This window comes from Sarcophilus harrisii, chromosome 6 (genome assembly GCF_902635505.1).
Source record: "Sarcophilus harrisii chromosome 6, mSarHar1.11, whole genome shotgun sequence".
Classification (NCBI taxonomy): domain Eukaryota; kingdom Metazoa; phylum Chordata; class Mammalia; order Dasyuromorphia; family Dasyuridae; genus Sarcophilus; species Sarcophilus harrisii.
In genome coordinates this window covers 15,782,011-15,797,460 of record NC_045431.1, presented here as the reverse complement: position 1 = coordinate 15,797,460, position 15,450 = coordinate 15,782,011, and the positions used below count along the sequence as shown (strand labels likewise).

Sequence of the window (15,450 nt, the reverse complement as noted above, 5' to 3'; positions counted from 1 at the left end):
CACTGTAGGATCAGTCATAACAATAACTCAGATAATTTAATTGGCTTTCTCCCCCTCTTTCCAGAATCCTGGCCACCTCATGGTAATTAATTTTGTGTACCCTGAATTATGTTATTTCCAGTGCCAGGAAGCCAAAATGATTCAGTGCTAGAAGTTGGTGGGAGGATATTTGAGAAGGCTGTAAAGAGACTCTCCGGCATTGACGGTCTACATCAAATTAGCTCCATTATTCCCTCCCTGATGGATTCCAGCTGCTGTGGATACCATAAAGCATCCTACTTCCTTGCAGTCTTTTATGAAACGGGACTAAATGTGCCTATAGATCACCTACAGGTAGAGTATTTCATGGATTTTGCTGGGATCACTAACCCTCTTTACATTTTTTCCTTTTAGCAGTAATTTTAAAAAATTGTCGAAGAGGTTGGGGAGGTGGAATAGTCGATGTCCGTCTTGGCTGGTAGAACCGGCCATTTCTAACTCCCCTGGGGGCTCTGAAACTCCTGAGGTAGAAGGGAAAAAGCCGATGGATGAGGTAACGCCATTATGCTGGAGCCAGGGCCTGAATGTTTGACTAAAAGAGGAAGTGATATCTCTTCTGGAAATGCAGCCTTAGACAAAGAGCTGCTTTTCATCATCCAGAGAAGCGCTCCTACCACAACTTGAGCATTTGGGAGCAGATTATTTCTTTGTTATTATTATTGTAGCTTTTTATTTACAAGATATATGCACGGGTAATTTTTCAGCATTGACCCTTGCCAAGCCTTGTGTTCCAACTTTTCCCCTCTTTCCCCCAGATGGCAGGCAGTTCCATACTTGTTGAACATGTGAAAGTATATGTTAAATACAATATCTGTATACATATTTATACAGTTGTCTTGCTACACAAGAAAAATCAGATCTAGAAAGAAACAAAAACCTGAGAAGGAAAACAAAAATGCAAGCAAACAACGTTGTGGTCCACATTCATTTCCCATAGTTCTCTCTTGAGTAGATTATTTCTTGAAAGAAAATCTCAACCCCCTCCCTCCCAGGCCAGATTTTGATAAATGCCTGATTTTGGTTACTTCAGTCTCATTTATCCTCCTGGTCTTCTAGGTAAGGAGAAAAATGTGGGCCTCTGGTCATCTCCACAGCTGCCCTCCCCTGGGGAAGGGATGACCGTGCCCGAGAGTTTAAAAGGAAAGTGAACAAACTGACTATGCAGCTCAAGCTGACGTTTTGTATTCAGTTTTCATAAATGCTCTGAAATGTTGCCTGGTCTGCATATTGTTTTCTGATTTCCATCATTTGTTGATTATCCTTGATCCCTGGGCCAGGAGCTGCCTCCCTGCTTGGGCAAAGGCACTGCCCCTTTTTTCCATGCCTTGTCGGTGGCCCTTGTGAGTTTTGTTTGGGGTTGTCTGTTTTGTTTTACCCAGGGCATGCTGTATAGCTTGGTTGGGGCCCAGGGGAGCGAGAGATTGTCCGCCATGAATCTTGGGTACAAACACTACCAGGGATTTGACGAGTACCCGCTGGACTGGGAATTGTCCTACGCCTACTACAGCAACATCGCCACCAAGACCCCCCTGGACCAGCACACTCTGCAAGGAGATCAGGTACGGAGTTAACGAGCAGGGACAATTTACTGCGGTGTCCACACAGGCTGGGAGAGGAACCACCTCAAGTGCCGGCATCTGTTGCTGATTTATTCCCAAATTCCTAGAGAATGCATCTCACTAAATGAAAGGAGAGCTTGTTAAAGGCATTCATCAGGTCCCAATTCTCTGTTATCAAGAATGAAAGTAAGAACAGTCTCCTTTCTGTCTGTGAGACAGGGCTAGAAGAAGGAAGGACGGATAGTTGAAGAAAGGGACTCAGCCCTTAAATAGTTATAAAGATGAGAGACCCCCCACCCTCTGTCCCTGAACAATCCCTAATGCAAAAAGGAAACAGCTATAATTCCAGATACCATAATGAAACAAAGCTAAGGACCAGAATGGACCCCAGATGGCGGGTGTGGATGGCATAGAGAGCGGTGGCAAAAATAAAATATAAATAAGAGGGATGGCAATAGTAGGCTAAGTGAGGAACAAGACCAACAACTCCAGACCCAATTCTGGGTACATCGTTATTTCTGGTCCAATATAGTGGGAACACTGGATTTTGAGGTAGTAGATCCAGTTTGGATGCCTAACTAACAGCAGAAGTATGTAAGATCTGGTTTCCTCATCTGATAAACACAATGAAGGATCATTGAATTATCTACTTGACAGGTTTTTTGTGAGAAAAGTACTTTGTAAACTATAAACTATTATGGAAAGATGAAAGGTTATTAATTATTATTATTATTATTATTACTATCTATCCATGTTTCTCCTACTTGACAGGTTTTTGTGAGAAAAGTACTTTGTAGATTAGAAAATATTGTGGAAAGGTGAGAGGTTATTATTGATTACTTTTGTATTATTATCATTATTATCCATATCCATGTTTCTCCAGAAGTTGCAAAATTTATAGCAGGGAATCCCATACCTCTAACAAGAATTGATTGAGAAGGACTGACCTAGGCCACACTTCCCAAATAGAGAAAAAATGTATATTATATAAGTGGAAATGGTGGTTCACATTGAGGTACCATGGATGTCTCCTGGATGGAAGGCAGACTTCAAGCCCCACTTCCCAGCCCTCCTGGTTATGACCCTCAGGCAGTGCTCTTAATATCTCTGGCTTCCCATCTTCTCCCCCCAAATCCACACTCCAGCTAAGATTATCAGTTGTTGATCTAGGTGAATCTGTTTTGATAGAGGCGTTTTCTCCTATGAAATCACAGTTCTGTGGGGAAAAAAAAATCAATACTAGCCCAAGTTATCGGGACTTTACCTGAAAGAAAGATGGGAACTGATGAAGGAATCAGTGGGGGACTGGAGTCAGCCGTGAAGAATTTTGATTACTATTTTTTTTCAGGTAGTTGATAGTGACCCTGGATGTAAATGGAAAATTAATCGTCCTGATGAAATCCACAATCTCTGAGCCATCTCCCCAGCGGAGGAGAACATTCAGAAACTAGTCACGGCCGATCCACCCAAGGCACTTTATGGTCACTGCGGGAACTGGGCCACTTTGTACCCTCTTAGCTAGGTGCAGGTGCCTGCTGAGCATCTGGCTCATTCCCCTGACCTTGCTAGACAGTGCAGCCTGGCTCCTTGAGGACACGGAGCAAGGCTGGCGTCCCCGATGGCCGTGGTCTAGGAAATAGGACTCGGCCATCCTCATGGCTGTGAAATACATGATCCCACACGATTGTGATGCTTATTGAAACTGTCCCTTTAGCCTAAGGGCGTCCAGTGATTATTTCATCCTTTGGATTTATATCTCCAGCACTTAACATGTTTGGCACTTAGTAGGTGTTTAATAAATGGTTGTTAGCAGATAAAGTCAGAGATTGAGTTTCCTCCTCAAAAATGAATTGTGGTACTTGGTCCTTCTGAGAGGAAGCCTATTTATTTAGTTGTGTCTCCCTTCCTCCTCTCCCCATGTGGTCAGAGCCAGGAAAGATGAAATGAGATATATTCTATCCTTATAGATAGAAAATAACACACTTGTACTTGCAAATTAAAGAGTCAGGAAGACCGATAAGAACTCAAGTTCCTTCAGAATATCTAATGAATGGCTTCTTGAGAAGTTAAGTAGAAGTAATACATTAATTTAAATGTCCCTTTGTTGAACATCTATTAATTCATCACGGGCACCCAGAAAATGAACCCACTGGATGTCAGAAGCTAGACTTTGGTTAACAAAGGAAGTGTCAGTTAAAAAAAAATAAAAAAGGAAATCAGGAAGAGGTAGCGTTTTTCACTCTTTTCCTTAATTTATGAGTTATCTGCTTAATTTTATAGTAATCTCTAACTTAACTTTACCATAAATGCTCACTTCGGATCTCTTTTTTATGACTGAGTAGGACGCCATTCTAGCTTTAAGAGAAACACAAACAGCAACATTTATGTGGCTTGATTTTTTTCCCCCAGGGCCATTATGATATTTTTTAAAATTCCCATCATCCCGCCATTAGCGGTCAGCAACATGATTTCCTGTCTAAATTGGGCCAAATCACATGCGTCCCTAATAGACAAAGTGATAGGATATGAGAGGGTGCTTGGGAGTGAGAAAGGTAAGTTTATTCAGAGGCTATTGTTCTTCTAGAAAGTAATTATCATGCTTGTGTGATGGCTTGAGTTAAAACCTTGATGTTTTACTGTGCAGCAACTGGCATTTAATATTCAGCAGTAAATACCCAAAGCATCCGACCCACTTTATGCACCGGCTAAATTACACCCAATGTTTCATTTTATAATGATGTCCAGTGCTTTCTGAAACCCGAGTATTTTCCACTCTGCTCTTGTCATTAAAGAGACTATTTCCCCATCCCTTTAAAATATCTCCAATGTTAAATTGCAAGAAATAAGTTGGGGATGTGAAGGGGGCAGGGTGGGATCTCACGTCACTCCCTAATGGGAGCCAAAGACCTCAGCTGATTTATTCGCTGCATTAGAGCCGCGGCTGGGCGGAGGAGGTCGGCGCTAGTAGGTGTTTAAAGGCCGGGTTATGAAATTGCTCTTCCCTCTCACTGCGAGCGGTTCTTAGTTCCCGGGCCTGCCGGCCGACCCATTAAGTTTTATAACTCGAGAGAAGGCAGATGCGTCTACAACCTGTGCGAGCCCCCCCTGGAAGCCGTGACTTCCCAGCTGCACAGAATCTCCCTCCATCCTGGCTTTTCTTCTCCCCTTGGCACTGCCCATTTCTTTCCCGAAACACACGGGATGGCAAAGCTATTTGTTCTGAGTGATCCCACTGAGCTGGTGGCCAGAACCTAGTGGGAACTGGCCGGGCTCCGCTGGAGGAGGTTAAAGGCACAGCCGCTGGGCTGGCCTGCTGTGGGCACCAACTCTGAGCTGGCGCCCAGGGCCAGCTGACTCCTTATCCAGCCGTGGATCTTTTGCCCTGTAGGTTCAGGGCCTGGCTTCCCTCCAAGGCCCCTTTCTTGGCCAGAGCTGAACAGGATTCTTTGTAAACGCTTTCCCTTCCTCACTTAACATCAGTGTTAATTAGCACTAATTGCTGTCCCCTGGGCACGCAGCCCTGATTTGGGGGAGTTCCACTCGCGTTAGTGAGCAAAGAAGATGGCCACCTGCAGGTAGGTTTTCAAGGACACTGAGAAGGGGCTCATGTCCTTGAGTCTTCCCTTGGTTATCACTTACACCCGGCAGCTCCCCAACAGTTGCAGGTTTAGATTAAGGTTTTGATCCCTGAAAAATTGAAAAGATCTGTGGGAGAGAGGGTGTTCAAAGTTGCTCCTCATCACCAAGGACGGATCTGGGAGCCTCGTGAAAGGGGGAGCCTGGGGGGTGCTGGACACCAATGGCAGGCCCGAGCCCCCAAGGCAGAGTTCATGGTTTTGCTGATTTGTTCCACCTCTGAGGGCCTCATTTTACTCGTCTATATGAGGAGCTCAGAACATGATCTCTGAGATCCCTTCTTTCTCTCAGTCTCTCCGGTACACGGGTCTCCTAGCTCAGGACCCTCCAATTTTGCTTTAGCCTTAGTCCTTAAAAGTGCCCAGATGGGGAATCTGAGATCATAAAGCCCCAGAGGGCACAGCCAGGGTCTCGGGGGGCAACGTTCAGTGGTCCCCCTCTAGCGGCAGGATCCCTGCGACAGGCTTCCACTTCCCAGCCTCGCTTGGTGAAACAGGACAGATTCTAACGGGACAAAGAACTTGGGCCATCCCCTGAAGCTTGGCCCGTGGTCACATGTTCGGTGGGAGCCCCAGGCAAACACTGACCAGTGAGCTTCATGGGGAATCGGCTTGGACGGCCGTCTCCACAGAAGCTCACGCCCTAAGGTGGCTGGCAGGGACCGATAGTGGCCGTTTGTCCCAGCTCACCCCATGCAGCTTCAGGGTCTGCCATGGTCCTGATGCTCTATTACAGTCCTTCCTCTGGCCCCTAATGTCCTAGGATTACAGGATCCTCCCTCCGCATGTCAACATCTGGAAAACAGAGATGGCCGCGGCGTACAGAGAACTCCAGAGTAGGCTCACCGATGCCAGGTGTTTTTATTAACCCTCATTAAGAGAGTGTCAAAAGGGAAATCAAAGCCATTCTCAATGCTGTCTGGGGCCTCCTTCCCAAATTAGGGCTGGATCCAATATCTCTGGTTTTCCACCACCTGCTCGTGAAACAAACGGGTCTGGGCAGCCACCAGAATGGGAGTCGCTCTCGGAAAGCAGTCCCTGCATCATTCTTAGGTGTCATTATGTGGATGGGTCCCCTCCCCCCAACTTATCAGAACTCTGTATCTTGTTTTGTTCAGTTATTAAAAAAAGCTAAATCATCCCTCCAAAAAGCGCTAACATTTGCCCCCACTGAAGGTATTTGAGACATATTCTAAAATAAGGGTGTCAGACTAGAATTAGTGCTTCTTAAACTTTTTCCACTCATGACCCCTTTTTTCCAAGAAATTTTTACATAACCCTGAGTTTATAAATAGATATGCAAATCAAACAGCTACTGATAATAAATCATAATTTCGCAGCCCCCATATTCAGTTATGTGAATAAAGTGGCAACCATCAGTTTAAGAAGCTTTGGACTAGTGATCTCCAAGGCCCCCAGATCCCCCCTGATACTATGGTTTGGATCATGTTTTAGGCTTACGTAGAAACAATAAGGCTGAAGGACGACGAGATGCTAAAGGTTCAAACTAAGGAAGATGGCGACGTCTTTATGTGGCTGAAACATGAAGCAACAAGAGGCAATGCAGCTGCTCAGGTAAAGATGGGGCCACCATCTGTCCTGCAGTGGTTTTAAATGTTCCACAGCTTGCATGTAATGTGGGAAAAGTGAGGAAGGACCAGAGGAGGAGGATGGGGAATCCTCCTGCAAGAAGGTAGCAGTGAGCAAGTGTAGGATCGGAAACTTGGAAGAGGATGGCTGTCCTGCCCCTTCACTTTATCCATGAAGAAACTGATCTAGATATGTTAAGGGATTGGCCCAAAGTCCACCGGCTACGTTTTGGCAGAGCTGGGATCACAAATGTAGAAACAGGGAGGGAAGGGTAATATGGGAGGACTTAAGGAAAGATCTCACTGGCTTCCTAGGGCACTTTTATATATTTGTGTGTACTTATATTTCTATATGCACATATCTATATATGTACACCAATCTCTCTCTGTTTCCCTCCCTCTCTCCCCCCCCCACCTCTCTGTCTCTTTCTCTCATCTCTTTCTCTCTGTCTCTATCTCTCTGTCTGTCTTTCTCTCATCTCTTTCTCTGTCTCTCTGTCTTTCTGTCTCTCTCTCTCTCTCTCTCATCTCTGTCTCTCTCTCTCTCTCATCTCTGTCTGTCTCTCGTGTCTCTCTCTGTCTCTCTCTCTCTCTCTTTCTCTGTCTGTCTCTCTCTGTCTCTCTCTCTCTGTCTCTCTCTGTCTCTCTCTCTGATCTCTCTGTCTCTCTCTGTCTCTCTCTCTGATCTCTGTCTGTCTCTCGTCTCTCTCTCTCTCTCTCTCTCTCTCTCTCTCTCTCTCTCTCTCTCTCTGTCTCTCTCTCTCTCTCTCTCTGTCTCTCTCTGTCTCTCTCTCTCTCTCTCTCTCCTGGCATTTTGGAAATTCTCTCAGACACATCCCTTGGGAAACCTGGTGGTTTTATTGACAAAATAACAGAAAAGAAGTTCTCATGTCTCATGAGGAGAAAGGTTTTAAGTAATGAGCAAATTTATTTTCACAGGATCATTTGACAAGAGAACAGACTGTCTAGGAAGAGAAGACGAGTATTAAATAGATGTTATTGATAAAGGAGATCTCGAGTAGAGCACTCTGGGGAATCTGATTCAGTGCTGCCTAATTTTGTCAGGGACTTGGATAATTGTAATTACATGGCAGCCTCATCCAGTATGCAGGTGACAAGTTGGGGGGGTGAGGTTGATACCACTACCGGATGATATGGGGACCCAAAAGGATCCCAATAAGCTAGAACATTGAACGGATGGTAAGATGAAATTTAGGAGGGGTAAGAGTAAAATGTGACATGGATTTAAAAAAAAAAAAAAAGCTTTGCAAGTATAAGATGAGTTAGTTTGGGTAGACAGCAGCTGATTAAGAGTAGGTAAGAAGAAATGAGGCAGAGAATAATCACTTTTACTTAATAAAAAAAAAAAAAAAGAAATTCAGGAAGGGAAGGCCCTCAGGGCTTCTGGCCAAAACAGGAACAGTTGCTATTTACATTCCCTCTGAGCCAATCTTGGCCAAAATGATGGGTTCCTTTCTGGACCATATGATCACATAGGGCTAAGAAAGCCGCCAAATGTGGGCCGTGGTTGGGTGGTCCTTTGTCCTGGCCAGACCATTTCTGAATTTCTGTATTCCAGTGTTCTGGGTCACTTTTAAACTTGAGAGGATCCAGAGGGAGATGGGCAAGAAGATGCATGATCTCAAGTCCATTCTGTCTGAGCCTTAGTTGAAGGAATTCTGGGAGTTCAGCCTCTCAGGAAGGTCATGAGATCAATCGTCCTGAATTTTATGGGATGTTGAATGGAATATTAGATTGACTCCAGAGACAAAATTAGGTTTGAGGTTGGGGAAAACTCCATCACAATTTAAGCTGTCCAGAGGGAAGGCTGGATCCTCCTTCTTGGAGGTTTTCAGGTAAAGCCCTAATTGGGAGATTGCAGAGCTGGACTGGATGCTGCTGACCTTCCTGCTGCCTCCGAAACTCTGTGCTTCTGTGATACTTCAGTTTTTGTTTATCTTTCTCTCCCTCCACCAACTCTCACAAAGATAGACTTGCTCCCTAGCTTCTATTAGGATATTTCTAATTATGGAGTGATTAAAGGCTACGGTTATCAGGTGGAAAACATAGGATGTCAATCACCTTGCTGGCTGCGGATAACAAAATCCATTGGCCTGAATGCATTTAATGTTTTAGAAAAAGCCTGAAATCAACCGTGGCTTGTGAAGGTCATTTTAAAGAATCATCATCCTAATTATTATTATTTGTCATTTAAGCAACGGTTGGCGCAGATGCTATTCTGGGGACAACAAGGCGTGGCTAAAAACCCTGAAGCTGCAATAGAGTGGTACGCCAAGGGTGCTTTGGAGACGGAAGACCCGGCATTAATATATGATTATGCCATTGTATTATTCAAGGTAAGAATAACTTAATTTGTGCCTAAATTTTGCAACTCCCATCAGAATTGCAGAACAGTTTCCTGGAGGCATATGTGCAAACAGGGAGTAGATAATTAAATAGCTTAGGATTTGCTTCCGTCACTCACTCTGGGGAGAAAGAGATAGCTGATAAAAGGTGGAATGAGAATTGCTCCTATCTCCTACTCACTCCCCCCATTTTTTTTAATAACTGTTTCTATGTTTGGCTCTTTGACTCTCAATGCTTTTCCAAACACCGCTGCATCCTCTAGGAGATGTCCCCGATTCTCAGTTTGGGGCCCTTCACCTGGGCTTGTTGGACAGCCATTTATTCATGTCATCCTCCCCCCCAATCTATACAGAAATCACACCTGTGTCTGATTTGCTGATATTCAGCCCCCAATCCCAAGTCTAAAGCCTTTTAATTAACCCCTCCTGATTTGAGCAGTGAGGAGTTGGAAGAGAAAACCTTTTGTTGGTGAGAGTTTGTCTCAGCGTGGCTATTCCATGCCACTGGGTTTCGAGTTGGAAGGGATTTTGAGATCCCTAGCTCAACCTGCTCATTTTCCAGATGCAGAAATTGAGGTTCAGTAGAGTTCAAAGACTTGCCCTGGATTTAGGGGTACAGGTCCCTTACACATGCAAGTGGTGCTCTTTCCATTAAATCTCTCACTGCTTGGGTAATCATAAAAACCAAGAGTCAAAGCGTAGCAGCCCTGCATCTCTGTGCTCTTCCACAGAGCCAGGCAGCCAGGCTCCATGGCTACTGCTGCCCATCAAAACACTGGCCTTACCTCCCTTCCCCGGCCTACGGCCAAAAATATCCACCATCGTCACTCGCAGAGACATATTCATTTAGATTCCCTGCCTTCTTTGTCCAGTTATAATCATCCCGACTCCCTTAACATTCTCTCGTGGGTCCAAGTTTAATCATCTTTTTATCTTTGTAATGAATCTTAGCTTGACCCAGTGAAAACAGACTAGTTAAGTCTTTCGCTTCCAATCAAATTACAGACTGTTTGATCATCTGGTAGACAGAAGCCCTGCACTGAGCTACTTCTGATGGGAAGATTAATTGGGATGGGGCTCGTGATCTCCTGGGTAGGGGTCTCCTAGATGGGAAACGCTCTTTATCAGTGCAAGTCGTCATCTTCAGTGCATTTTACAGTCTTGGAGACCCTCCATGCCCAGGACACTGAGCAGCAAAGTAATTTGCCTGGGTGAGGGCCCAAAGCCAATATATGTTGGAAGAAGAGCTTGAACTAACTACAGTCATTGTCTCCAACGCCAGCTCTTTCCACTCCCTTATGGAGCAATATACACGTGTGTTCTGTGTTTCCATGGTCTCTTTCCAACTACAAAGAACACATCAGTGATGATGAAGATCTCTTTGAGCCCCAGGCTGGTCTTTTCCTCCTAATGCTTACATCTGTGGTGTCTGCCTACACTTATTTGTTAGGATGTTGTTCAGATTCACAGTCAGCCTTGAGCCTTAATAAGGAAATAGGCTCTAATCACATCCCCCTAGCACCGAACCACATTGTGCTAAGTGTTGCCTCGGTCATCCTTAAGGAACCTTCTTCTGTTCTCCCTCCTTACGAACTTCCATTCTCCATCTTTATTCTATCTTTCACCATTTTGTTTCTCTATCTGGCACAGCTTTAAACCCAACCAGGGGATGTTCAGAGGATATTTTGGGGGCTCACTTTGGTCCTGCTCAATAGCACTACAAAAGAAGGAGATTCGAATCTGAATTGGATCGATGCATGGAGCATTTTGTTCTTTTTTGAAAACTCATCTTTGAGTGAGCAGTTTGGTAGAAAGTGATGATCTGAGATTGTTTCTTAATCATATTCATTGTGGCTTTTAGTTCGCAGTTCATTATTTCAAATCCCACATATTCTCCTATAAAAAAAGTAAATATTTCCAAATTTCCCTATATTATTCAATATTGCCCATATTGTTGTTTAATATGAAACAGCATATTCATGGACACACCTTATATGTATTTCACACATTATGTCTTTAGAAGCATCTTTACAATATGGTCCCAATTCTTCAGCATCTGGGAAACTCCCCCTTCTCACACAAGAATATTTACCCAGAATAACAGCCTAGTTACCCAGTTCACAGTGTTCTGGAGAATTACATTTACTCAAAATCCACAGCTCATGAGCCCCATTAGATATGTTTACTTTTTCTTCTAGTTATCTAGAGCCCAACTTCTTAACTGTGAGTTGTGGCCCCATATGGGGTCTCATAACTGAAGGTGGGGGCCACAGATTTATGATTTATTATCAGTAAATGTTGATTTTTATATCTATTTTATATACCCATGTGAACATTTCTTGGGCAAAAAGGGGTCACAAATGGAAAAAGTTGAAGAAGCCCTGATCAAGACATAATCAGTTCAAAGCAAAGGTATTTCACAAAATAGCATAGCAAGAAAATTTTGGAAAATAGAACAAGCCTTCCATTGTATAGACTGTATAGACAACTCTGTATAGATTCTGTAGACAGCATATACATTGTATAGGCTCCACTGTAGAGGCTGCTCTGCTGATCTCTTAGTGACTCTGGGTCTGTCATTTTTGCTGTGCTTGGGCTTATCTGACCTTAGCTCATAAAATCTGCTGCCTTAACTCATGTGTGTAGTTTTTGGACTAAGACTGAGTCCTTTTTTTTCCCTACTCTCCACCTTCCTGGAAGGAGATCAAAGCCTTCTGTCTCAGATAACTATTTAACTTAAGAGTTAGATATTCTTAGGATCCTCTGGGGCTTGGCACACAAAGGCTGTGCCGTGAGGTAGATCAAAGGGTAAAACTAAGGAGGTGAGGTCATTTTTTCCTGCCCTCCTAGCCATTCTTGTGTTTATTAAGTATGTCTGTCGAGCAAAGGTTGATTGCTTTGGTTCTTTATATTAGCCAGCAAAGAACTCAGTTCTCATGACAATTCTATTTTTAATTCGAGATAATTGGAAGCAATTTGTTGTGACCCCCGTAGGTCATGAGATAGATATCATGATATGGACAAATAATCAAGTTATATAGAGCATTTCATTCACCAGGTTACTCTAATCCAGCGTCTTCAGGGTCTGACAGGGTGTCTGCAGAAATGCCCTTTAATCTATTTCTACCCCACAAGTGGATGACCACTGGTTAATCCACGAGTTTATATTTTATACAATCATTCTGTGCCTTTCCCTTTTAACTTGTATCATCAAATCTAATTACCTTCTCCTCTGCCCTCTCAGTCCCTCCCCTTTTTTATAAACAACCCATTTCTAAGTGTTTTCTACTCTTTTCTACCAGAGAATATAACAATTTTAACTGTGAAGCATTTGTTTCATTCTTGTGGCAACAAAGATCTTTTTTAAGACTTTGAGTTAATATCATCCTCTGCTTCTGAAGAATTCTGATTATATACTAGTACTAATTCTTTGGTGTTTTCACTCCATCGGAGTAGGCTCTAATGAACTAAGACAGAGAATGGTTTTAAGCTTTTATTATCACTCCCCCTTAGTCCCCTACCCCACTAAAGTCTTTTTATCAAGTTTACCAATTACCAGTTTCATTTTTGTGACAAAAAAAATCTTTTCTTTCTTAAGACTTTGAATTAATATCATCCTCTGATTCTGAAGAATTCTGATTATATACTAGTACTACTTCTTTAGTGTTTTCACTCCAGTGTAGTAGACTCTAATGAACTAAGAGAATGGTTTTAATCTTTTATTATCACTCCCCTCAGTTCCCTACTCCACTAAAGTCTTATCAAGTTTACCAGTTAGATAATCTCAGAAGAAAAACATCGAAGACTGTTAACCTCATTGAATCTTAGCCAGTGCTTCTGATAGCATCAGTTCAGCATTGGTAGAAATAGACCGTATACAGTGATGAATGGCAATGTCATGTCAGCAAGGTCACCCCAGAAAATAATAACAGGATAACAATACTGTAGCCAACATTCTTTTGGAATTGGCTTTAAATTTAGAAAATGTAAAGTTTACATTTGTTTTAAATGCACGTCCTGCCAAAAGCTGCCAAGCCCGTTTGCCTTGTGTTGCAGAGGATTAACCGTGTATATTTTCTTCATCATTTTTATTGTTGTTGTTTGTTATTGTTTAGGGTCAAGGAGTACGGAAGAATAGAAGGCTTGCTTTAGAACTGATGAAAAAAGCTGCTGCCAAGGTAACACCTAAGCCTCTTATTTACAGTGAAACATTTCCACACTGAGCACCTACACACTCACGAGTTTGCAGAAGTAAATGGCTTCACTACACACAAAGATCCTGAAGGTGGAAAAGGGAAGGGGGGAGGGGGGGAACCCAGTGCAGTGGCTAGGTGTGATTTAGTTCCAGCACACACAGAAACCTGCCACAAGACAGACGGAACAATCGGAAACGGAATTTTTCTTCCTATTAACATAATTCAAGACAAATTATTTGAGAGATGAAAATGTGATCATTGTTCCATTGATAAGGAATAGCTTATCTCCTTAAAATGGAATGGGTACAAAGACACTATTGAATTTGAAAAACCAACATTTTAATTCTTTCTAATTCAACCTTTTAACATGAAAGGACTTTTTTGGATAATAAGGCTTTAACTGTGACCATATTATTGATTTTAATGCAGTAAATAGCATTGGGGAAAACCGCCAATCTTCAGGTCAGAACAGCTGGACTTAGGTGGGATCTTGGGCTAATCATCTGGTTTCTTTCATCCTCTGGACTGGTCTTTGTCAGCTCGAAATCCTAGGATCTTATGAATCTGTTCTGATGGTGCCGTTAGTTCCAATGGAAATGTTCAAAGTAGCAGTTTTAAAAGAAGCTCCGTAGAAAGGAATCTGTGCTCCTTTTGGAGATATTGTCTGCATTTCATTTTTCTGCCACATAATTGAAAGTCAGGACCAAGCTGTGCTATCACACATCCCGTCTTTATGTATTGTTGTCTATTGAAAGTGTTTCCCTTACAATAGTGATCTGTGTAAAGAGTGCTTAGAACTTTTCTAGAAGTACAATGAAAGCTGGAATAATAAGGTTAATTCTTGTCTCCTATCCCTTTCCTAAGTGAACACCAAATGGCCAGTGTGGATTTAGGGAGGTTCTGTTCCATAAGCATTATTAAGGTTTATTGTGTTCCAGACACTGGGATGGGCATTTGGGAGACAAAGACAAAACAAGGAGTTTCTGGGCTCCTGTAGTTTGGTTTTACCGGAGTGTGAAGGAAGGAAGTTGAGAAGCAGAGAGGCTATCCGACTCCATAAGGAGCTGCGATCCCCGGTGAGCCAGGGTGAGGAGGAACGTGACCACACTTGGAAATCACGCTCACAAAACCAAGAAAGGTATCGACTTAGGCCCTCCGGAGATGAGGGAGAGGGGGTCGCTTCTCTGATGCAGCCAGGTCCTCATTAGTGCAAATAACGAATCCTGTAAAGTTGTTGTATCTATTCACATTCATGCTATTCAGAGGTATAATTATGGGAAATAAGGGGATTGGTTCCAGTCCAATGGAAATATTCAGTGAGAATTTAAATAATCTAACTTCTTCACTGGATTCGTGATTTGTACTAACCAGGACGTGGCTATGTAAAACAATGCAAATGTAGATTTTCTGTGTCTAGAGGGATCTAGCTATATCTCTGAGTGGAAAATTAATCATAATGTGTTCTGTTTTAAATGCACATTAAATAGATCTAAAATAATAAGAAACTCCTCAGAGCCAAAATCATCAACCATGCTGTCAAGCAGGGGGATTCAGTTAAGATGATGCACAATGGGTAGGTACCTCTGTTAAATGAGTTAACATATATAAGATGCTGGGCAAGTCTTAAAGGATTTGTTGCTCTTGTTGCTCTGCGGCTGCCGTTTCGGTTGTTGTCGTGTGCCTTCAGAATGCTAAAGTGATCGGAAAGTGGTCGGAACCCCAAAACCCCAGTTATTTGGTCTCTAGGGTTATCACTGCTGTTAGTTCCTCAGTCAATATGGTCTTCACTATCTCCAAGAGTGCAAGAAATAAATGGAGTATCATGGTGGTGAAGGTTGCTCATGATGATTAATTAACATGTGGTATAACTAGTTTAGAGACATCTAAATAAATCGGGAAAATCAGTGTCCCATTTACTTCAAATCTACCTTACACTTCATAACCATGTGTCGTGACCATATAACCATGTCTATCTCAGTTTCCCCAACTAACCAAAAAATGGGGATGATAATAGCAATTATCTCACAGGATTGTTGTGAGGATCAAATTAGATTCATTTATAGGAT

The 15,450-nt window shown here is 42.8% G+C and overlaps 1 protein-coding gene across 1 annotated transcript in view; it reads left to right on the top strand.

The window, feature by feature from the left end:
* SEL1L3 (SEL1L family member 3) overlaps positions 1-15,450 on the top strand; it is a 111,097-nt gene that overhangs the window by 61,279 nt on the left and 34,368 nt on the right. Inside the window, exons 10-14 of the mRNA XM_031943941.1 lie at positions 122-333; positions 1,419-1,598; positions 6,689-6,808; positions 9,039-9,179; positions 13,304-13,366. Of these exons, the coding sequence (XP_031799801.1) occupies positions 122-333; positions 1,419-1,598; positions 6,689-6,808; positions 9,039-9,179; positions 13,304-13,366 (716 nt within the window). The remainder of the gene's footprint in view (positions 1-121; positions 334-1,418; positions 1,599-6,688; positions 6,809-9,038; positions 9,180-13,303; positions 13,367-15,450) is intronic.